This window comes from Candoia aspera, chromosome 1 (assembly GCF_035149785.1).
Source record: "Candoia aspera isolate rCanAsp1 chromosome 1, rCanAsp1.hap2, whole genome shotgun sequence".
In the NCBI taxonomy this organism is placed as follows: Eukaryota; Metazoa; Chordata; class Lepidosauria; order Squamata; family Boidae; genus Candoia; species Candoia aspera.
Genome location: NC_086153.1, coordinates 271778008 through 271801332, shown reverse-complemented (window position 1 = coordinate 271801332; position 23325 = coordinate 271778008). Strand labels below are relative to the sequence as shown.

The following is a 23325-nucleotide window of genomic DNA, read 5'->3' as shown; positions in this document are numbered from 1 at the left end:
AGTAGGATCAGTTACCAAGAGTGGGCTCCCCTCATTGTATGTGTTCAGCTGTCAGACCTTAATTAGGATTTTTGTACTTGGCAGTGTGTTGGAATTGATGGCCTAAGTGGTTCTTTCTAATTCTTTGATTCTAGGGTTCAGATGCAGTTTTCAAGAGCCCCTCTTCAGTAGAGCCATCCTCTTAATTTGATTCAGGATTGGCGAAATCTGAAGCACAGCCCAGTATGGAGCATCCAGGGGAATATAGCAAATGAAGTCATAACTAGACTCAGTCCTGATATGTAGAAATCATCTTAATCTTGTTCTTAGAAAGCTTGTTTTGAATGAGTTACATTGACCACCAGGAGGCATCACGTGACCAGTTTCATCTTAATTGGGACTCTTCAGCTGTGGTGTAGAGGGCATAAGGAATGGTCTTGAAGGACAGGAGGAAGAGCTGTTACCAAGTCAACAGTCCAATAAGAGGGCTTGAGCCTGGTCCAAGAAAATAACTTGAGAAAGGTCTCAGACAAGCCCCATTCCCCCAATTTCACATGAAGATAAAGTGAGGGTGGGGGAAGCACATTCAGATGTGCAAGATTCTGATACAATAGCTGTTATAATAAAAGTAGCCCTGACCCATATGGCATTGTTTCTTAGTCTGATCTACCTTGATGGGCTGACATGTGGGTAGGCAGATGTTATTCTGTGGGGCTCGAATCCTCCTCCAGGAATTGAACTCAGACTGTTGCAGTTCAGAAGACTATATACAGTGCATTAGCTTTAGGAGTTATCTGTCATGAGTAAGGATGGCGAGCAGGGGGCTCCCATCCAGACTGTTAAGCGCATGCGTAGCACTGAGGAATTGGGCAGCCATTCAAAGAGACACAGATCGGGACCGCCTTAACCTTTGGGGTTTATATGGCTGGGTTTTTCCCACGCTGCTTCAGTTTGTTAGGATTCCTGTTATGTACAAGCAATAAAACATTAGAGACCAGTTCCTTGTCTCAGCGTGGTTCCTGGCTGTTAGGACATCATCCAAGTCTTAGCACTCAGCAGTTTCAGGAAGGTATATTCTGAAGTGTTATCAGAATAGTATCAGCCCACCTTCCCTCAAGCTCCCAGAAAAGAGAGATACGTGCTACATTATATCATGCCCCCATATATTAGGGTTTATATGACTTCCGCCTATCCCTTTTGGAGTGGGGGGGGGATTTCTCTATTTTAATTAACTTAAACTTTTATGTTTTGAATGAGGTGGACTTTGAACCTGAATTAATCTTCAAGAAGTCAGTAAGTCAGATCAAACTTCAAACAGAAAATGAATGGTTGCATTTACTGGCCAAAACCACTGAAATAATATCTCTGTGACAATGTTAATAGCTGCTTAAATACATTCTTAAGATAAGCTTAGAAAACTCTTGTGTGCTCATTTGCTTTTTCTAATATGTATGTAGGCTATGCAGGACTCCATGCAAATGCAGCTAAAGCATTGCCATCTCTGGGTGGTTGATTTTTAAATTGTAGTTCATTACTTACCTGCCAACTATCTCACATTAAGCAATCTGTGAAAATGTTCTGGTAAGAATGATCTTATGTCCTTTCTCATAAACAGACCAGATACAGTTGTAATTGAAATTATTCAACCCCCATTGCAAATCAGGTTGATTGTCAAAATGTACAGACTTTCAGCTGTTTGCAATGAACAAATCAAATAAAAGCAACAAGGAATGCTTCAAATGGTGTCCCCAAATTCAACTGAAAATGCAACTTATAATGACTTCTCTAGTCTCAAAATTGTTCAACCCCCTGAATAGAATCCGTCACAACAGCACAGATATAGTATGCAAAACAGGTGTTGCCTCAAGCACACCTGATGCAATTAATCAAGGGCTTCATTAGTTGCACCAGGTGTGCTTGAGCTAGAAGACATGAAATACCTGAACTGGTTAGGGGTTTGTTGAGTGTCATGTTTGACTGCATGTTAGAAATACAGTACGGCTAAGTCAAAAGAATGGTCCAAAAAGGTAAGAGAAGCCACCATCGCCCTTCACAAACAACGAACAGGATACAAAAAGATAGCAAAGGCACTGAATGTTCCTAAAGACACCATTGGAAGCATAGTTCGCAAGTTCAAAGTTAAAGGAACAGTGGTTACACTACCTGGACAGGGCAGAAATAGGAATCTGTCAATGGCTGCAACCAGATTTCTGAGAAGGCAGGTGGAGAGAAACCCTCAAGTGACTGCAAAAGACCTGCAGCAAGACTTGGTGGCAATAGGCACTGAGGTTTCAGTGAGCACAGTAAGCCGTGTACTAAACACAGAAGGTTTCCACGCCAGAACTCCCAAGACATACACCACTACTGACCCAAAAGCACAAGAAAAGTCGGCTCCAATATGCTCAAAATCGTATAAATAAGCCACAGAAGTTTTGGGATTCTGTTCTGTGGAGTGATGAAACAAAACTGGAACTTTTCTGCCTGATGGATCAGCAGTATGTCTGGAGGAAGAAGAATGAAGCGTATGCTGAAAAGAACACTCTGCCTACAGTTAAGCATGGTGGTGGCTCAGTGATGCTCTGGGGCTGCTTTGCATCCTCTGGCACTGGAAACCTGCAGCGAGTGGACGGCAAGATGGATTCATTGAAGTATCAGGAAATCCTAGGAGAAAACATCATGCAGTCTGTAAGGAAGCTGAAGCTTGGGCGTCATTGGACCTTCCAACAGGACAATGATCCCACGCATACCTCAAATTCCACTAAGGCTTGGATGCAGAAGAAGTCCTGGAAGATTCTACAGTGGCCATCACAGTCACCTGACTTGAACCCCTAGAAAATCTCTGGTGGGATTTGAAGAAGGCAGTTGCAGCACACAAACCCAAGATTACTCAACTGGAGGCCATTGCTCATGAGGAATGGGCTAAGATTCCTCAGGAACGCTGCCAGAAGCTGGTGTCTGGCTATGCATCTTGTTTGCAGCAGGTCATAACAGCAAAAGGGTGCTCTACTACGTGTTGAAGATGTTTGCCATGAAGGGGTTGAATAATTTTGAGACTGGAGAAGTCATGATAAGTTGCATTTTCAGTTGACTTTGGGGACACCACTTGAAGCATTTGTTGTGTTGATCTGTTTCAATTGCTTTTGTTTGATTTGTTCATTGCAAACAGCTGAAAGTCTGTACATTTTGACAACCTGATTTGCAATGAAGGTTGAATAATTTCGATTACAAGTATAATTATTTAGGAAATGCTTTTAGACTGTCAACTATCAGCTTGTTAGAAGAAAATTAAGAACTGCTGTTTGAGAGTTACACAGTGTAACTCTACTTCGGACCCATGCTTACTTGTGAAAAACTTTAGAATCTCAGTTCATTACCCTTCCTCTTTAGGTTGGTAACACAGTACAACAATTTTCCCTACATTTCAGATGTATTGGACAATAATCCTATCAGTCCCAGAGAGTACAACCATTAGCTATATTGGTCAGAGATTATGGAGTTATAGGCCAACAGATCTGAAGGCTGCTTTGTAGTTTAAGAACTGGCAAATTGTGGAATAAAAAGGATGTGTAGCTCCAGGGAAAATCAAGGAATGGTTACTCCATTTATGATATTTCTTCAACCAACTTAAAGTGTTCTATGCTTTTGAACTGGGTAAAAAGCTTTTTTGAATGGCAAGCACTCACCCCCTTACAAAATACTACCTTTTGTTCATATTCAGTTTCAATTTCTTACAATAAAATATCAGCCAACTTCATATTCTATATTGGTGTAATTTTTAGTCCTATTAAGAGTTTTAAAAAGAATACTCAGCGAGAAACAATCTCATAATCCCAAAACTGTAGGCTAATTTTAACATATAGCACATAAAAGAATCACTGTAGCTGTTCCATTTTCAACTTACTTCCCTTCATATCCACTTCTCTTGGTTACCTCACACTATCACTATAGTCATCCTCCAATTACTAGGTGTTATTGTTGTTGATGTTGTTGTTCCCTTTTCTTTATCTATTATCTATAATTCCCCTACAACTCTAAAGGATCTGATGTGGAATTCTTAGAGGTTTCTGACAATTGATTTATCTTGCCCACATTAATGCCAGTACTAAGGACAGTCTGTTTTAACTCTTGTGCACTGAGTTAACCATCATATTTGGGGCATTAATTTAAACTGATATGTTTGTTAAGAAGACAGTACACCAAGCACAATAGAGATACAGTACATGTGGTAGACACTTACTACATACTCATTCTGTGATTGAATGGGACATTAGCTTTCATTAAATTTCCTTGCCGCTTCAACATTATTTTCAGTCATTAATTCTGCTTTAGAACAACAATACTAAGAGCTAGTTTGGCTGTGCTATTTTGCTTTGGAATCAGTCCGGAAGAGAATGGACTTAAGTTTATAAATGTATGAGCTGAAATGCAACAAGGATATAAAATAACATTGTTGTGAGTTATTTTATCTGTCTCTATGTGAAATGAAGATTGAATATGCAGAAAAGATTTAAAACAGGAAAAAGGCACTTGGGGAGATATTTTCTGAGAAAAGAACCCTGTACAATACAGGAGGGAGGCTGTCATCCCTAGTCTCAAAAGGACCCAAGAACTGTACTTTATATTGTTGTCATGTTTCAGAACAAGTTGGAGGTAGGAAACAGTAATGTCAATCATGTCTTGGAAAGAAGAAGCTAACTATTCCTGTAATTTCAGGTTACTAATATATTTGGTCAGTGCAAAATTTAAAAGTAGCATTATTTCAGACATCTCCTTAAATGGGCAGTTTTGGGCGACTTTGATGTACATGCAGGTGAAATTAGCTTTTACCAAACATATAGAGGTCCAAACAATGATGCCCAAACATAAGTGATGGGGAAATTTCAATAACTGAAACCCAAAGTATTTGACTGAGAAAACACCACTGACCAACTATTCTGCTAAAGCTAACTTGTCTTATCAACCTATGGAAAGATAAGAAGTATTTCTCAGTAATCAGTCACAGGTGTGGTGTAAAATGATAATTTGTGTGGATTCTGTTAGATTAGGGTTGTATATGACAGCAAACAAAATCTGTGTGCACCAGTATTATGTCTTAATTATCTTCCCTATTTGGTACCTTTGATGGGGCTGGTGGAGACTGAAGTTTATTATTTATTTATTTACTTGCTTATTCATTTAATTGTTTGCCACCCATTCCTGAAAGTCCTGGGAGGTTAACAATCAAAATCTTCATAAAATCATAATTTTTTGTTAAGGTCACAAGGTGACAGCCAGCACCATGGATCACCTGGAAGCCAACCAATAACCAGTGCAGCTCCCAAAGCAGCAGAGTTAATCAAGTATATTGGGATACATCCATCACTGCCCAGGCTGTTGCATTTTGTACCAGCTGTAGTTTCTGAATGCTCTTCAAGAGCAGCCCCAGGTAGAGCACATTACAGTAATCCAAGTGTGAAGTGTCTAAGACATGAGTGACTGCAAACAGGGGCTCCCGATTTCCAGGAATGGCCACAATTAGCACAAAAGATACAGCTGTGCGAAAGCCCTCCTTGCCACAGATGCCACCTGCTAGTCAAACAGGAACTATAAGTCTTTGATCACTCCAAAATTGCAACCCATCTCTGAATGGGACAGCATAACTCCATTAGAGGTTTAAAAAAAAAAAGTATTTCCCTGGAATCATTAGGTCCAGAAACCTAGAGCCATTCTATCTTGCAGGGAGTCTGTTCCTCCCCATCCAGTTCCTTAGTTTCCAATTACTGGATCAACACTTCTGCTGCAGTGTGTGTCCTAGGATGAAATGTATAACTGGTATCATCAGCATATTTTGATGACCTTTCCTAGCAATTTTATATAGATGTTAAAAGAAATGAAGAGAAAGCCCTGAAGCACACCAGAGAAAAGGCAACAACCTGGTTTCTCCTAACTGTCTCCTTCCCCTTCAGGATCATTAGGCTGTTTCAGTTTGTCTGCTTTGTCTAATAAACATTTCAGAACCGTACAGAAAGATTAGAATATTATTTGTCTCCCACAGGGCATTGGTCTCTTGAGTGGCTTAAAGGCTAAAGAAAAGGACCAATTTAATAGCCAGTTAAACAAGTCCCAAGGTGTCTACTTACTCACCTGAGAACTTGGAATTTAAAAAGCAATATTTGAGTGTTTAGAGTCCCAAAAACAAATTCATAGATTTGGAAGAAAAATAAAGGCAGAAAGAGCAGGTCCTGAAAAAAAAAGGAGTGAAAGTCATTATTCGTTTTAGAAAGTCAATAGGAAGTATTGTGGTTTGCAGATGGATTAATCCCATCATAGCAAGATGGGCCAAAATTCTGAGGACGTTGCTTAGGAGCACCTCTGCAGTAAGAGTCATCTCTGTGACCTGCAGCAGTATTCCTGTGAGGAACCAAGCAGCTCTACCAAGAAGACTTAATATAGTGCACTTACCGTTGATATGACTATTGACAAGGAGATGAGATTAGGATATAATTTGGTGTTGTGATATTTAACAGAAAATTTGCTATAGGGTCAGAGAGGAGAGGTTATCTATATTCTAAATATGGATTGACACATCCTAAATCAGCCCTTTTTTCCTTAACCCCACTTGGAGTATTTGTATAGTGGCAATTAAGCAAATGCCCTCCATCATTGAATAGTTGCTCTCTATTTTATTCCAATAAAGTTGGGATCTTTTAAAAATGTAATTCTGATTGTGCCATCTTTATTTTCACATCTAGTACATTAAAAAAGAGAAGTTATATTTTCACATCTAGTATATTAAAAAAGAAGTTATATCTGATAACGGTAGAAGTATCTGGGAAAATTGATTTTTGATTTGGTTTTTTTCTGGAAAGGTTAGGAATAGGAGGAGAAGCTCTCTCTCCCCAAAACAGTGGCAGTAGAATTGAGGTTCTCCCCTAATCCTGCATGGAAGTATGATTGTCATGGTGGTAGGAACCACCCTCCTTCCTATCATTCACAATATTAAGCATCCCTGGCATGGACGATTTAGGTCATATGGAGCTATGCTCTCATAGACAATTAATTGATGTTTGTGAAGAAAGTTGAGCTCAGACAGGTTAAGACTTCCCAATGGAAATTAACAGTAAGTGTGTGGTATAGCAACTGCTAGATCCAGAGAGTCATTGCCAGTTACATTTCTTAGCAAGAAGCAGTTGCCTGAGAGAAGCTGTTTATTCATAAAGCAAGTTTGCATTATGATCCCCTAGTGTATTCTTTTATTTTGTTACATCTCAAAACAATGCTTATTTTTCTGAATAAATGCTGCTTTGTTCTTATAAAAGACTTCTCGTTATCATAGCCCCATTAAAATTGGAGTGCCTACCATAGTCTCCATGGCAACAGATACTATCAGTGTATATTGGATTCTTTGTAGAGAATAGGACAGATATGCTGAAATCGTGTAGGCATTGAAGATAATACCAGAGACTTGACAGTCTCAATTTACACCAAAGTTCTCTAAATGCCACTTACTTTTGAGGAAAATTAAAAAGCCCCAAAACAATTATTTATATTTAAAAAAAAAAAACCTGGGAAAAGTCATTAAGTATTCCACTAATATTGTTTTTATTGTTGTGCAGGTTTATTGATACATCATTATTAACTTCTCAGTTGCTATCACTTTTCATTGTTTTATACACATACATACACACACACACAAGAGCCGCTCTGGTATAGTGGTTAAGGTGCTGGACTAGGAGTAGGAAGACCTAGGTTCTAGGCCCAGAAGCTAGCTGGGTAACTTTGGGCCAGTCACTCTATCTCAGCCCTAGAATGGAAAGGCAACATCTTATCTACCAACCTGCACTGGACCAGCATAGTAGATTACAGTTCATATCCTTCAAGGAAGAGATCTTCATCCTGCCATAGGTTGATTTGGGCTGATAATAATAATAAAGTGTGCACACACACACACACACACACACCAAAAATATTCTCATACTTAAATGATCAGAGGAAGAAGGAGTATAGGTCAGTAGAACTAGAAATCACATGACTTAAATACAACACTAAGTATTTTGTAAGCTTGATTCCTTCTCCTTGCTCCATTCTCCCTTTTAAAATTCTGGTTTACAACATTCTCTGAAATCTCAGTCTTTGGTGCATTCCAATTTTTGTATTCTTCTGCAGTGGAGAACTGCAGCACCTATATTTTACTAAAGCATCTTCTTTGTGTCTCTGTCACTTGCCAAGGTTTGCAGAGAAGCTAAAGAAAATTCCGAAGTCCAACCTAGTAGTAGACTACACAGTCCCACCACAGTTGGTTAACACTTGGAGTTGTTTTGCTGAAAAGAATGCTGTCTAGTTTTTTTTAATGCTGAGGATGATCGGTATTAAATTTTTCATATTCTTGTTTCATATTCCTTGCTATATTTGCACCATGTAAAAAAGTACTTTGATCTTCTTCCAAACTTAGTTTTGCTTGTTTGAATCATTGTTTTATTCTATTTTGTTTCTCCGTTTTAGAGAGTGTTCAATGTCTTGTATCCAATGCCTGCCGATCAAAGGAGACACGTCAGCATAAATTCTGCTCGCTGGTTACCTGAGCCAGGTTTAGGATTAGCATACGGCACTAATAAAGGGGATCTGGTGATTTGCCGACCAGAGTAAGTGGCGTGATTTAAAGCTTGAAGACTGTACTAAACTTTGACTTTACTAGAAACTTTTTAATCAGTTGTTTATTTTCAGTAATTTATTTTGAATTAAGTCTTAAGAGTTAATCTTTTTTTATGATTAAATTCTGTTGGTTTTTTACCTGAATTATTACCATAGCTACTGTATATGGGCTTGAGGTGTATTTGGAGATTGTGAAAGTAGAGGAAAACCTGGAATAATTTTGCTAGCCAAATCTGTGTCATCATTGTTGCAAGGAAAGGGAAGAGTCTCACTTCAGAGACTGACCTGAATTCTAAAGGTAATAAGAAACTTTAAGATGTTTCTCCTAGGTGTTGCTGAAGTTCACTATAAAATCAGAAACCGTATAGTTCATTTTTCCCCTCTTGCGTAGCACAGAAATGAGGCACCCTTCTTCCATTGTTTTGCTGTGGAAATGTATGTTGAATAAGAATAATTAAAATCAAAGATACAACTGTGACTCATAATACGGTGGAGCCAGCCAATTTCCTCTCTTCTCCTCTCTTATTTTCCTTGGTTTGTAATGGGGTTTCAGTTGACACCTTCAGTTGAATATGCCACGATTCAAGTCTTCAGTTGCTTCAACCCTTTATACTGTTGTTCTAAGTTCCAGTAAAAATTATAAATTCTGGTAGAAGTAGGAAAGCTGTGGCCTTCCATATATTGCTGAATCACAACTATACTGAAGGAGCTAGGCATTACTCAATCAGAAAAGACTTACCTAACGTCATGAAATTTATTAATTAGTTCCATTTTGAGGCCACCCAACTCCACAGCAACTCTAGGCTGCTCACAATTAAAAACTTTTTTTAAAAAGCAACGTATACCATATCAATGAAAAAGAAAGGAGTTGGCCAGAAGACAGAATCAACATTCTTCAATGTTCATAAGGCAAGAACAGTTCCAAAGGGGAGCATATATTCTGGAGAAGTGGGCAAACAGAGGAATAGGCAAGGTTAAAAGAATGCTAACAACTCATATTAGGCAAAACGTAACACTGCATCAGAGAAATTTAGGCTTTGGTTGTTGATTAGATTGCTTAACGATTTTGTTCTACGTAACTGGTTGGTGTCTCCAAAACGTAGGGATGCTCAGTAGTGAAATCCCATTCCTTGGCCCCAGCCCCTTCTTTGCTCTGTTTACAGATTTACTTTCCATTCTGTCTGAAAAATCTTTGCAATAAAAGTCTCAACTGATTTTCCAGTTGTACTTAGACGTGCACAAAAAGTTACGGTTGAATGAATCCTTTGGGAGGAATAGCAACTATTAATCCCAAAGTAACACATTTTTGTCAGTGCCAGATTTCCTAATATGTAGGAAATAACTTCAGCCAAGAACAATCCTAATATGCAGACTTAACACTTTATAGTTTGGTATAATTATTAATTAATGTGTTAAAATTCATTATAAAGTATTTGTAGTTTCTATCCTTTCACCTTCTGTGAGGCACTTTTTTTTTTAAATCAGGTCTTTAGTCCTATTAACTACATAGCTGCAGCTCTACTTATCATGTATTTCTGGAGGCTGACCCAATTTCTTTGCCAGACCATTCAATCAGTAGAAGAGATGCCTCCCAGCCAGAGAGTCCCTAGTGCATCATTTTCCTTTTAAGAGTAATAAGTCTTGGCTCAGGACGCTTAGTGAAGAGCAGACGGATAGGACTGTATTGATCTTGGCTCTTGGGTTAGCTCTCTGACTTAAAGTTCTTATGGGTACCGTCTGTGAACTAATGCCATAACAGAATTGTTAGTTTTGCAGATGCCACAGGATATGTATGTATGTGTGTATGTATGTATGTGCAGGAGACATAAAGTGGAACCACTCTGGAATTTATTTGTAATTATTGGAGCAATAAGATTTAGCCCAACTCTTATAACATTGCCAGCCAAAGCAGTATTACCTTTGTTAAGGTTAAAGGTTTTATTGAGGTCTTTACAACATGCTTAACTTTTTGAAGATGGGGTCAGGCATATCTACATATTACTAAGAAAAAAAGTTTTGCTTTTACATTTATGCAATTTTGTATGTTTATATTTAATTAAGGAGCATTTTGTTTAATAGTCTGTGCCTTCTGGTACACTGAGTATACGACTTATTTTTCATGCTTCTTCCTGTGCCTATGGAATATGTTAAAGCATTGATTAATATAATGCAGCTTGCTTGCAGCTAGATAATTCAGGCACATTCACATTCATACATGGGCAACTGGACAAGCAGGAGGGATATTGTGTATAAAACTCTTGAACCTCTACATATTTAAAATAATTTTAGTAAATTGAAGAGCAGCCACATGCTACAGCTTATATGCTGAACAGCCTGGTGTCTTAAGTATAGCCAAGCAGCTGAGTATATTTGGCATTTAATCTCCACACACAGAAGCTGCTCATGATTTATTTCTATTTTAGATGTTAAAATGGGGGAGGGCAACTTTCCCAGGATCACAGGCTCCCCCAACCTCCTAGAGGGCTGCAGGTGATATCACTGGAAAATTCCAATACTTTTCAATGTTTTTCTGAGGGTTTATGGGTAGGAATGTGAATGAGGTGTCTGGTTTTGAGGGGTAAAGGGGGAAATGGAAATGGTTTGCTTCTCAAATGCTTCTATTTTTCCTTTATATTCCTATCAATTTCAAAGTAATTTCATTTCTTCAGTTTATAGATACCTCAGGGAATTGAACATTTTATTTGTTTGTTTGTTTGAATTTCTATTACCACCCATCTCTCCCAAAAGGGGGAGTCTTTGGTTCGCTTTGCAAAACAAACCTTAAACTGTGAAGGAACACAAAATCCAGAGTGTGACTAGCTACATGTTTTGGGCTGGTAACAAGTCTGCAAAACCCCATGTTGGTCATGGTGGCTGTGAAGTCTTGGGCTGGTCTAACCATGGACAGTTTTAGCATGGATGCTTAAATAACTCAGAATGATTGTTCCATGAATCCTCAGCCCCTGATTTGAGTCCATGTTCATCAGTTCAGACAAAAAGACCATGGGCATTGATGTGGAAAGTACATCAACAAAATCTCTAAATCTGTCCCAAATATTCAATGCAAGACACACTCCATATTGGCTTTTGGTTTCATAGAAAGCTGGAAGGGTAAAAAAAAATCCTGTAGACTATAGCAACTTCCTGCCTTGGCCTACTAATATGTACCTTCAACTTCTGGTACAGAGTCAAGTTCTAGGAGGACATACCTGAGAGAGAGACTGTCTCCCAGTCCCCATTTTAATTGTAAGCACGCCAGGATGGCATTGTGTTACTCACTGACCTGGCATTTAACAACAGTACCAGCAGATGAGAAAGTAATCTGCAGTTACTTTGAGTGAGGTATAAAGCAGAAGCAAGGATAGGCACAAGCTATATAATCTTCATAATTCTTATCTGACATGTTAATCCCCAATTGTCATAGTTCCTCCCACCATAATCCCAATTAGGCTTCCCTCATCCCATCCCAGGTTACATGCAGAAAAGAACGTCATATGATGCTAAGAGCAGTTTTGAAATTTATAGCAAATTCTTGAGTTTATGGAACTCAGTTTAGCAGACTTTGGATTTAATGGACAAATCTGCTAGATCTGAATCTTTTTTTTCTGAATTTCAGGCAGTAATGGGTTTCACCCTATAGCAGTTTTCCGGAAATCAGACAGTATGTGCTGCTTCATCTAAAATGGGTATCTGGAGTAATCAATAAAGTAGTCTAGTAAATTTCACCATTTGATCAGTTGGATATGCATTGTTCATGTTAGCGTGCATACCATACAAGCTCAGACATTCACAGGCTGCTTGCCATGGAATGAAGAGCTTCACAAGGGAGACAGGCTCTCTCTGTAATACAGGAACTGAGAGATGCTCCGAACCATTCCCTCAGCTGGAGATAAGAGCTGAGCACTTTAAAAAATGAAAGGCAGAATGCTGAGGGGAACAGAAGAAGAAAGTGTGCATGAGGGCTAGGGAAAAGGAGTGAGCTAGGGGCAGTCTTCTCCAATCTCTGATTAAAGTGGACGTTTCAAAGAAAAGGAATTTGCAGGTAAACTGAGGCAGAAGGAACAGTTGTTCCAAGAATCTACTGCCTTTCTAGAACTAGGTAAATGTCTGACATTAGTATGTTATGTAAATTATAATTGAATTTACTATTTTTATGAGAAAACTTTCACCCTACTCACTTTTAAATCAAGTGTTGATCACACTAAGTTTAACATAAAATAATTTTATGATTTCATTTTATTTATGATTACATTTTATGATACATAATACATTTTACATTCCTGCAATAACATATTCACCTTACGTGTTTAAAAAGTGCTAATCCCCCCCATGTTCGTGTGTGTTCTGAATAAATGGGGGGGGGGCTGCTCCCCCATTTCAGTCTCCCAAAATTTTACATCTTCAGGCTACAGCAATTAATCTTACCTAAAAATCTTCTTTAACATGATTTAAATTTCTGATCTAAGCCTTTTTATTTTATATTCAAGCTGTTACAGTTTACACAGTGCCTATTTTGCAGCAGGAGCAATATTTTGTTCTTAAGGTATAAAATGTCACAGGTCACATATGCTTGTGCAAACCTGTTCTTCTCATCTTTTTAAACAGCATGAGTTTGAGCAGAGTCAACTGAGCTGTCTTTTTTGTTTTGCTGGAGGAATATTTATGCAGTGAGTTACTATTGCGTCAATTACCTCAACAGTATTGATATTACCGCTAAAAAAAAATTACTAAAGCTTCAGTCTAGCTGTAGAATTTTCTTTCTTCTTGTGCCTCTATTCAATTGTTTGTCATAAAACAGTGTCTTCCTGGGATGAAGCGACTGAAGGCTCTATTTTTGTTGATTCAAGTCTGCATAGTAACTAGCTTCCTCTTTATTCTGATGGTTTCTTCCTGCTTCAGTGGAGATCAGATTTTCTGTACCTAAGGAGCCGAGCCATGTTTCCTATTGGTCTTATGGATAACTCTGTGGGTTGAATCTCCACTTTTACCAGAAACAGAATACATTCGTTGATGTCATTAACATGAAGCTCTTATCTGCAGCGTGGAACGGTTGCACATACGGAATACAGCTGAAAACAAATGGGCTGTGTATGTGATACTGCACAGCAGCAACTGCTCCAGCTTTCTTGAAGGAAACACCTTGAATGATCTCAGCAATCATAATTCTTACCTTGCTATCCAGTGTATCCAAGAATGACTGGAAAAATATAGATGGCCAATACTGGGTATATTCTGGATATTTATTTAGAACTTCTCTTTTTGTTTTTGTTTTTGGGGGAAGAGTACTTTTTCACTTTGTGATGATTAAACCACCCATTAATATAAGAACTCTGGCTTTCTTTATGACAATTTATATTTAAAGTGAAAATTCCTCCAAATAAATCAAAGTTCCTACTTCTATCCATTCTCTGTCTGTTAGGAGTGAATAGCTGTCTGACTTTGTACTCTTCAAGCACACAATTGATTTGAGTGGGGGTGAAAGAAAAATTGCTTTCCTTGGAATCTGAAATTGCAGGAAAGATCTGAAAGCAGCTTTGACAGTAAGCAAAGGATGTGTAGGGAAAAAAGCACTACCCATATTCATTGTATATAAGCATCTGGCTACAGATCTTGCCAGAAATTGCCAGGGTATGAAGAATTATAGTCCTGTGTCCCTGGCCAGCACTTAATAAGAATATATGTAGATTATCAAATGCCACAAAGAGATTTTTCTCTTTGAAATTGAATATTGGGAGTGCTAAACCTTATTTCGTGTGGTGGAAAGAACATTTGGTTCTGGTAGAAGAACATGAGTAACAAAGACAGCCTTTTCCCAAATCACTTTATTCAGCACTTATCAGTTTTCCCTTACAGTGCATGAGAATGATTTTAATGTGTTAATAACCACTCTCAGTCCCCACTGAGACTCTATACCTTGGACAACACGTAGTGCAAATTTAGTGTGCAGCTAAATAGAGTGGGTGTACCTAGAGTTTCAGCAGGAGCTCTAACCACACCAGACAGAAAATCCCTAGGAATCCATTAACCCTGGGATCAATTATTTTTATGACTTTACCGATAGGTAAAGCCACCGAGAGACTAAATCACAGAAAGTGATCTGACCGTGAAATTCTCTGTTTTATTTTAAAGATTAACATGTTGCTCTTCAAAACAGATTTTCCTGGGATTGCTTGCAAAACGTTAAGGTCACACTACTAAAATGTTTCAAATCTAAAAAAAAGCAATAACAATAAGTAAAATACGATTCCTTAACAAGGCAAATATAACAGAAAAATTAATTTAAATGATTTCATACAGCATATAACTCTGAAATCTTAATATGTTAAAAGACACAGGAATCTAAAAGTATATTTGCCTGATACCTGAAACAAAACCAAGTAGGTGCCAGGAATGCCCTAAGTAGGTAATAGTGGAATGCCCTCACTGTGGAGGACATTCCACTGTTAGTGGTAGAGGAGTATCACTGAGAAGGCCTGTTTCCGGATAGTTTTTTACTGCACCTTAGCATGAAAGGGTACCCAGAGGAGGATTCTGAGGATGACCTGAAATACAGGATGAGGTTCTGTATATGCAATGATCATTCCTTCAGGTGCTTTGGTCCCATGCTGTAATAGACTTTATAGGTTGATACTAGCACTTTGAATTGGATGTGCCAACCTTCTCCTAACCAGCTGAGATAAAAATGGAGTAATGGTGATAGGAATTCTTCAGTTTGGCTCCCATTATCCCTTGCTTCAGACTGTTAACGGATACTAAAGTTTAAATCTCCATGCCATGGGCTGAGAGCCAAATACAATAAGAACCCTTTGGCGCTTGTTCCTTGCACATCTGTTAGTTTTACTTTAATTATTGGCAACTTCTCTTTTGTTCTTGTTGGAAAATATAAATTCAGATATAAGCATGGAAAATATCAACTCAGATACTGTCAGTACCTTTTTATGAAGAATATTTGACAGAATCTTGTTGCAGATCCTCAGGGCTCTGCTTGAAGACTTTCCATTCTGTAACCAGTATTAACAGCTGAGAATGAAGCCAGAAGTGATGTCCCCATATAGATTTTTAATGTATCCTCCTCCTGTACATGCTTAGGATACATTCAGATATTTTAATTGCATCTTCCTTAGGTTTTGAGAGCTTGCAAAACTCTTCATAAAATCCTGCCAGATCACCTCAATTTTCAACTTATTGTACTGTGGCTGTGAATATGCCAGCTAATTTATAAGTCCAGAGTTCCAAAATTAGAGATGGAAGGCTTAGAGTCATCACTAAACTTGGACTCACTTAAGGTGTTATTTTAATATACCTTAGATTTTTTTAGCATTATAATATTGTAACTGTAATTTCAAGTGCCACATCACAGTCACTCACGCAGTTGCTAAACATGCTCTAGGGCTGCTCTTTGGCTAATATTCTTTGTTGTGTGTTTGGAACAGAATTAATGCTTGTATGAAATCGCATGTGATAGTCTACATACCATTTACATACTTTACTTATTCTGTAATATTACATGCTTGTAATATAGTAACATTATATGTATTCCGTAGTTAGAGACAGATTTCACAGTAGTTGTGAAATATTTCTTAATGTACCTTAAATTGTGGTATCCATGTGGGAGCTGTGCATTTCCCCTGACAGCCTAACTGAATTCAGGAAAACAGCTATGTGTGACTAAGCTTAAACTCTGAACCATGCATAGAAGTACAATGGGCCAACTATCTGATGCATACCCTTGGGGAAGGCTTACAAGAAAATGTTTAGCTCCATCTAGCCAGGGAGCTTTCCCAGTCAGCTAGGCCTCATGATCACACGACTTTCCTTTTCAGCTCTCAGGCGCTTCTCTTAGGACTCTTTCTTAAGGAGTTTTTTGGAGCCTTTACTTTTCCTTTTAATCTTGCCTCCTCAGAAACAAAAATTGAAAACAACTTTAACTAGAGTAAAATATATACAAACCCCCACTGCATTGAAGACATGTGTCACCCAGCAACAAGGCAGAGATTAAGTGTATAAAAATGCATATTAGAAGAAAAGTGCACATACTGTATACACACATACAAACTCTAAATGTTTGGGCTGACTTAAGCACACTAGGGAAAGTGACATCAACTTGTAGAAATCTCTATCTTTAACCAGTTAAAGGTTTCAACATTTGACCCTGGTTCATCTTACAGTTTTTTGCAATCTTGTGGGTTCCAAAGGAAATACACACACCTAAGAGTGCCCAGGGGAGAGGAATCAAAAAAGTCAAGATGGTAGCCCAGGGGTATATAAACATTGGTCTTTGTTTTAGGGCCCATGCGTAAGTTAGAATAATGCCTAAAGAATTACACAGCAGATTCATTCTATGCATGAAGAAAAATACGGATGCTAGGATGGATGGATGGATGTTTTCACTGAGCTAGGGTGTGTGTTATGGATGTCAAATGGCAGCTGCTTTAATTGTATAGCAAACTCTTCATACAGATCAGATTTTTATCTTCTAGCTTCTAAGCATTAGCGGTGGTGTAATGAAAATAATTGGATTGGGCTTTGTTTCAGATTCGGTTCCAGAACAGTGTTTCAGAGCATAGAGGAGCATGAACCTAGCACCTCTCTGCAACTTTTTAAAGCAGCTGCTCTTGAGTGCTAGAAAATAACCCTATCCAGATGGAAATCTGAACATAGCCATTCTCTGTGTATTAACTTCCATCTTCAGGAGCCATTTAAAATGGCTTACATTACATCCCTGTAAAAGTGCTTTTGAGTTATTTGGGGGAAGGTCAACTTGGATGCCTTCAGTATGAGACCAGGGTGATAGCTAGTTTAGGCTTAGGTACTGAAAATTCTATCCGATTAGTAATGAAATCCCATGATTTCTGACATTATTATACTCCATGTTTCATATATTTTGCCCTGTATCTGAGCCAAGGTCAAATATATGTTCAGAGTTATGAGAGTAGGTTTGTATGTCACTGTATTATAGATATATGATAGGCCAAGACATAAAAATAGCCTGTGTTTATATTGGGTACTGTCAAGAATATATATTCAGTACTACGTTTGTGAAATAAAGTTCATGTATCTTCTTAAGTTGTGTGTAAACTAGAAATACCTTAAATTGAAGACACATGTGATTTCAAGACCAAAAGTCATATCCATGTATATCCAGATTTCGTACAAGCTCCTGTAACAATCTTCGAGTTAAATCTATATTTCAGATTGGATTCTTTAGGGACTGCAGGCTTTTTAGTTTATATCTTAAGACCAGACAGAAAATGAAATTCTTGTGGTAATGTTTCCACAGCAACAATTGATACTATCTGCTGCAGATTTTGAATGTTATTTTGAAAAGTGAGAGTTGGTGTATTGGGAATGAAAATCTTATTAATATGGACAAGGCAGGTTTCATTTGCTTTACACAGAAATATCTCTTGACTTATTCCCTTTGGATGGCAGGGCCTTAAACTCTGGTGTAGAATACTACTGGGACCAGCTGAATGAAACTGTCTTCACTGTGCATTCCAACATCAGGAGCACTGAACGACCAGGGTGAGTCTAGAGAATGAATGTGGATGCAACCAGTCACAGATGGAAGCATGTGTTAAACTGTATCTTTGTTCTTTGTTTGTATCTTTCTGAAGGTAACTATATTGCTTATTCTTGCATTTTCTTATGATGGCAGCCCTAAAATTTTAAAACTCATTTTTCCTCTTGGCACTTGGATTACTCCAGATGGCATAATACCACTGATTATACTTGGTTAACTCACTAGTGCAGATTGAAATGTTAAAATAAATCTGTCAACCACAATCCTTCCAGCTGTCAGTACCACAGTTACTTAAGTCATTTGGAAGCCACTAAGTTTATGGGAAATGAAAACTTAGAAAAGTACTACAAAAATAATGGACTAGTTACAACATAAAACAATTATGGGATCCAGCACTGTTTGTAACTGTAGCTGTAGGATTAATATAGTCACCTTCAGTCAAAATCAGATTTGAAGACAGACAGATGATAAACCAACTAAATTATCGAATTTTGACTACCTTCTAGATCATTTTTCATTAAAGGTTTAATGGATGCCTGATGAAACCAGAAGGAATGACTGGACATTTCAGGGGCATTCAGGCATTTCCGTGTTTGCCCTTTAGTTCCTAAATATATTTTGTTGTGCATCTTTTCAGAACCAGCAGAGCCACCTGGAGGACAGACCGGGATTTGGGCTTAATGAATGCCATTGGCCTGCAGCCACGGAACCCAACCACCTCTGTGACTTCACAGGGCACTCAGACTTTGGCACCTCAGCTACAGAATGCAGAAACACAAACTGAGAGAGAAGTTCAGGAACCAGGAGGTCTTACTTCAGGGGTTACTGAAGGTAAGAGCTGTTGGGGAATAATTGTCAGTACCAAATATGTATTTATTCTGGACATTAGTTAACAAAACCAGGGATGTGATATTTTTACAAACAGAATAGGACTATACATAGCAGCTGCATCATCTTCAGCTAGTAACTTTAGCTACAAATGTTCTCATTAGTTTCTGCCTTTTTTACAAAATGAAAGAATATTGTTTGTTTTCCTATTGCCCTTTATATCCCTTGTGCATCCTGGGATGTAGGTTTGCTTCTAAAATATTTTTTCTAAAATCAGAAGGTTATTGCTGCTTCTCAAGTGTGAAAACAAATTATGAGTATAAAAGAATCTAGCAAGAAAAAGCCATGGTCTTAGACATGGTCTCATTCAACTTTCTTCCCAACTGTTGTTTTATTGTTAGCAGATGTTCTGACTTGTGCCTGTGTCTGTCAGTTGTTTTTATTGTTAGTTTCTAAAATAACCATATATCCTTCATTTAAGGAATGTCCTTTAGTTATCCCATTGAGTTCAAAGGTAAGCAGAAATTTAACATTACACCCTTACCCTAATTATAATTAGTTTAACAGTGGCTTAGTAAAACAAACTAGCTTCTTGTAATATATATAAGTCAAGAAAGTGGCTTGTTTTAATTAACTGTATTAAGCTTAAGTTTGCTGGATTTGGATATGATGATAAAATGTGGTTAGTTACAAAAAGAAAACCCTGATGATGTACTATTATGCATGAAAAAATTATGCTAAGCCCCAGTAACCAGTTACAAGGATGATGTATTGAATGCATTGATTCTTACTTGTAGCTAAAATAATTTTAAAAGGAGAAAATCTGATAATTAGACAGGGAGGCAACAAATGTAGGAAGGAGGACACATTTCTTCAAACCTATCATGCAAAAGCATCTACTACTTGAGTAGTAGTAGTGACTTATCAAAGTAGTGATAAGTCTTTGGAAAACTGTATGATCTGTAATCTGTTCTTACAAAGAACCAGGCTGACATATGAAGAAAGATTCAAGATCAACTCAAAGGAGTCTTTATCTTATACTTAGTTTGCAATATGTCCACTGGACTACAGTGACCCACTGTAACTTTCACAATATATGTTAATGTTTATACATCTAGGATGTATGAATGTAAACAATGGATACAGCAAATATTTGCAAATGGACACACTCTGGGAAACTGCATAATGAATATATAAAGTAGGAAGGTCATCTAAATGTAGAATTGATGATTCAGAAAACAATCTGCATTTTGGTTGGCCCCAACTTAGAAGAATTAGTACCAGCCCTTCTTGTCCCCAATCTACCTTTCTAAAGTTTGCTCTAAGTAAGGCAGGAGGGTTAAAACTGACAAGAAAAGCTGGTATAGAGGATTTATAGCAATTAAAATCTTAAGACCTGAATGTTGGTGGTTCCTTGTAAACATGCTCAATTTACTGTTGGAAAATGGGCTTTATTTTTACCTTAATCCATTAAGCTAAGAAGAATTAAGAATTTAGGCTCCTGATTAGCAATCTCAACCAGCATCTCGGTTTTACAGATGAGTATGGAAAATGGCTCACGTTAGTTTTTTTTCTGCCAGTGTATCTCTACCTAGGATAGAAAAGCAAGGAGAGGTGAGTTCCAGCTGACTCAGATTTTTTTTTCTAGCTTTTTTTAAAACCTAGGGAAAAAATGTGCTTTTTCCACCAGAAATCTAGCAAACCAGATCAGTTACAAGGCAAGCCAGGTTGAGAGGTGAGGCTCAACCATAACGAGTAAAGCAAAACAGCCTTTTCTGTGCATTGAATAATATAGTTGGGATTAAGTATATATCCCAATTCTGCAACAAATACAGTATGAAGCTTTTGAAATGCTTAAATGTTGAAAGTAAGCTGAAATAACTCCTTCCAGTATTTCCCCAGCAAGTTTTGTGAATTAATTAGTATTTGTAAAGAGCCTTGTTAATGCAAATACTTATGAGATTGAATAGTATTGGTGGCACTGAGCAAGAAAATAAAACACTTTATTCTGGATCATGTTTAGCGTCTGCTTGGGGAAAAATAAACAGATTCATAGATTATAGATTACATGGATGGTAAGCCTTTGAAAAAAGTGTTTTCTACTTTGCTAGAATGGGCCTGAAGTAAGGCCCCATGTTTTCATTATGTGTACCATATGGAAAAATCTGAAAAAAAAAAAACCCTTCCAAAACAGACCTTTGTATGTTAGTAAATACAGTCTATCCTTCACCTTTGCAGGCTCTGCAGAAATTATCTTTCTGAAAGTCTTTGACCCTTTGGAAAGATGATGATAACGTTAGTGAACTTATTAAAAGTGAATCCCTCTAGTCCCTTTTCTGTCACATCATTGCTGTCTTGTGTTTGTGAAGACTGCATCAGTCAAAGGAAAGTAAGTTTAGGTTTAAAAAATTATGTGAAAATCACATAAGTAAATGTTAGGCTCAGAAATCTTTTGCTGCTGAAAAAAGTGAATAATATAGGATGCAATCAGGCTGAACTTTACCTTCTAATGAAAGTAAATACAAGCACTTACTTGTTTTGTTCATTAAAATAAATGTAATGCAAGAACACTCAGATTTGTTGGGAACGTATCAATTAATCATGATCAGTCTAGCTAAACTCTCAGGTCACCAAAATAGATATATGAGTTCATTAATAGAATAGTGGAGGGGAGCCTACTCTGTGTCTCAAACTTAGGAAATCATCAAACTGTTTAAACTTAGAATAATCCTACTTACTTTTAAACAACATTCCTAAATATGCCAGTATTTAAAAAAAAAGACATAGTAGCATCTTACCATTTTAACGTCTATAGTTTCTGTCATGACTTGGAATCTGGAGCCAAACTCTCACTCTCCTATGTAAAATACATCCATGTTCTATTATCATTGGTTAGTACCCCATCTCTAGGCATAATAGTGCAGATTCCACTTGCATGTTTGGGTTCTGCTATTCCTAAATGGTTTAATCAGAATGCTTTCCCAGTTTTTCTGTAATTATTCATACTTTGGATACGATCTATGTGGAACACAGCAGGGAAAATAGATTCTGATATATAACAACACTTATCCAGTACAAAACCATGTATTCCTGTACTCAATAGTTTCCTGCCTTAATTGTTACCAATTGTTTTGGAATCTTGATTTGAGTCTGTGGTCCTACTCTAAATAAAAGTAAGACATTTTCAAGAAGAAACTTGACCAGTGGTTCTTTTCTTAATTATTATTCATTTGAAAATTACTATTCCAAATTTAGCAAAATGGATTGGAACTGAAAAATACATTCATATACTTCCCTGCAGGATGCAATTCTGTGGGAGTACCAGTATCGTTGAGAATTGTAATTCCTTTGGCATTTGAGAGGAGACCTTCATACATTTGACATCCTTCCTGGTTTTCAGTTTCTTAAGAGTAGTAACCCCATTCTCTGAATGTTATCCACTTAAAGCAAATGGAAAAATGGGACTTCTGCCATCTCTAGCAAGGGACAGCAGTTGCTTTTCTCTGTACATTACCTTTGCTCACTTATCACTCAGTGTTTTTACTTTGTTGAGCAAGTTTCTCAGCTGGGCTACATTTAGTCTCTGTATTGTGGAACAGTCTTAACTGCATGAAAGCACTAATACTGGCTGATCTTTAAAAGCTAAGCAGAGTCAGCTTTGGTTAGTATTTGAATGGAAGGTCACTAGAAATGTTCAGGACTTCAGGTAAGATTAGGAGTTGAAAAACACAGTAGAAAACAGCTTCTGTATTATTGCCAAAAACTAAATACAGACATGCCCGTGAAGTCTACAGATATTAAGCTCAATTCAGAAAGACACTTTACTATGGAGCAGCTTTTTTCTGACTAGTCAACCTCATTATGATTGTTGCTTTATAAGACTGAACACAGAGAAACACAGATTGTTGCTTTATAAGACTGAACACAGCTGGAATAAAATCTGAATATCCAGTAACTTGTTAAAAATATACTTGGGTCTAGATTCAATTCATTATTAATTAATTAAATTTTTATCACCACCCATCTCCCCCCATAAGGAGGAACTCTGGGCGGTTATTATTTGTTGCAAAAGACATGGGAGTTGCTTCCTCATTTATATTGCTTCAATAAATAGATGCCAATTCATGGTTAACTTCCAACCTTTTAATTTCATTTTAATTTCCCTTCTCAATTTCTATCACATCCTGGTTTTTAAAAAATGTCTAGTTAGGCCTGGCCATGATCAAATGCTTATTTGAAATAACATAAAATGGCATTAGAAAGTTGCAGTTCTTGTGCTGATGCTATTAAGTGTAAATTGGGCCTTATTTAATGATAAAGCATCGAGATTGTTGTGATATTGCACCAATAAATAGTTGTGAATG

The 23325-nt window shown here is 37.5% G+C and overlaps 1 protein-coding gene across 3 annotated transcripts in view; it reads left to right on the top strand.

Annotated features, from left to right (window-relative positions):
* Positions 1–23325, top strand: part of AMBRA1 (autophagy and beclin 1 regulator 1) — a 181774-nt gene that overhangs the window by 150536 nt on the left and 7913 nt on the right. For all 3 annotated transcript variants that reach the window (XM_063289679.1, XM_063289678.1, XM_063289680.1), the window contains 3 exons: positions 8461–8600; positions 18043–18135; positions 18771–18964. In XM_063289679.1, the coding sequence (XP_063145749.1) occupies positions 8461–8600; positions 18043–18135; positions 18771–18964 (427 nt within the window). The remainder of the gene's footprint in view (positions 1–8460; positions 8601–18042; positions 18136–18770; positions 18965–23325) is intronic.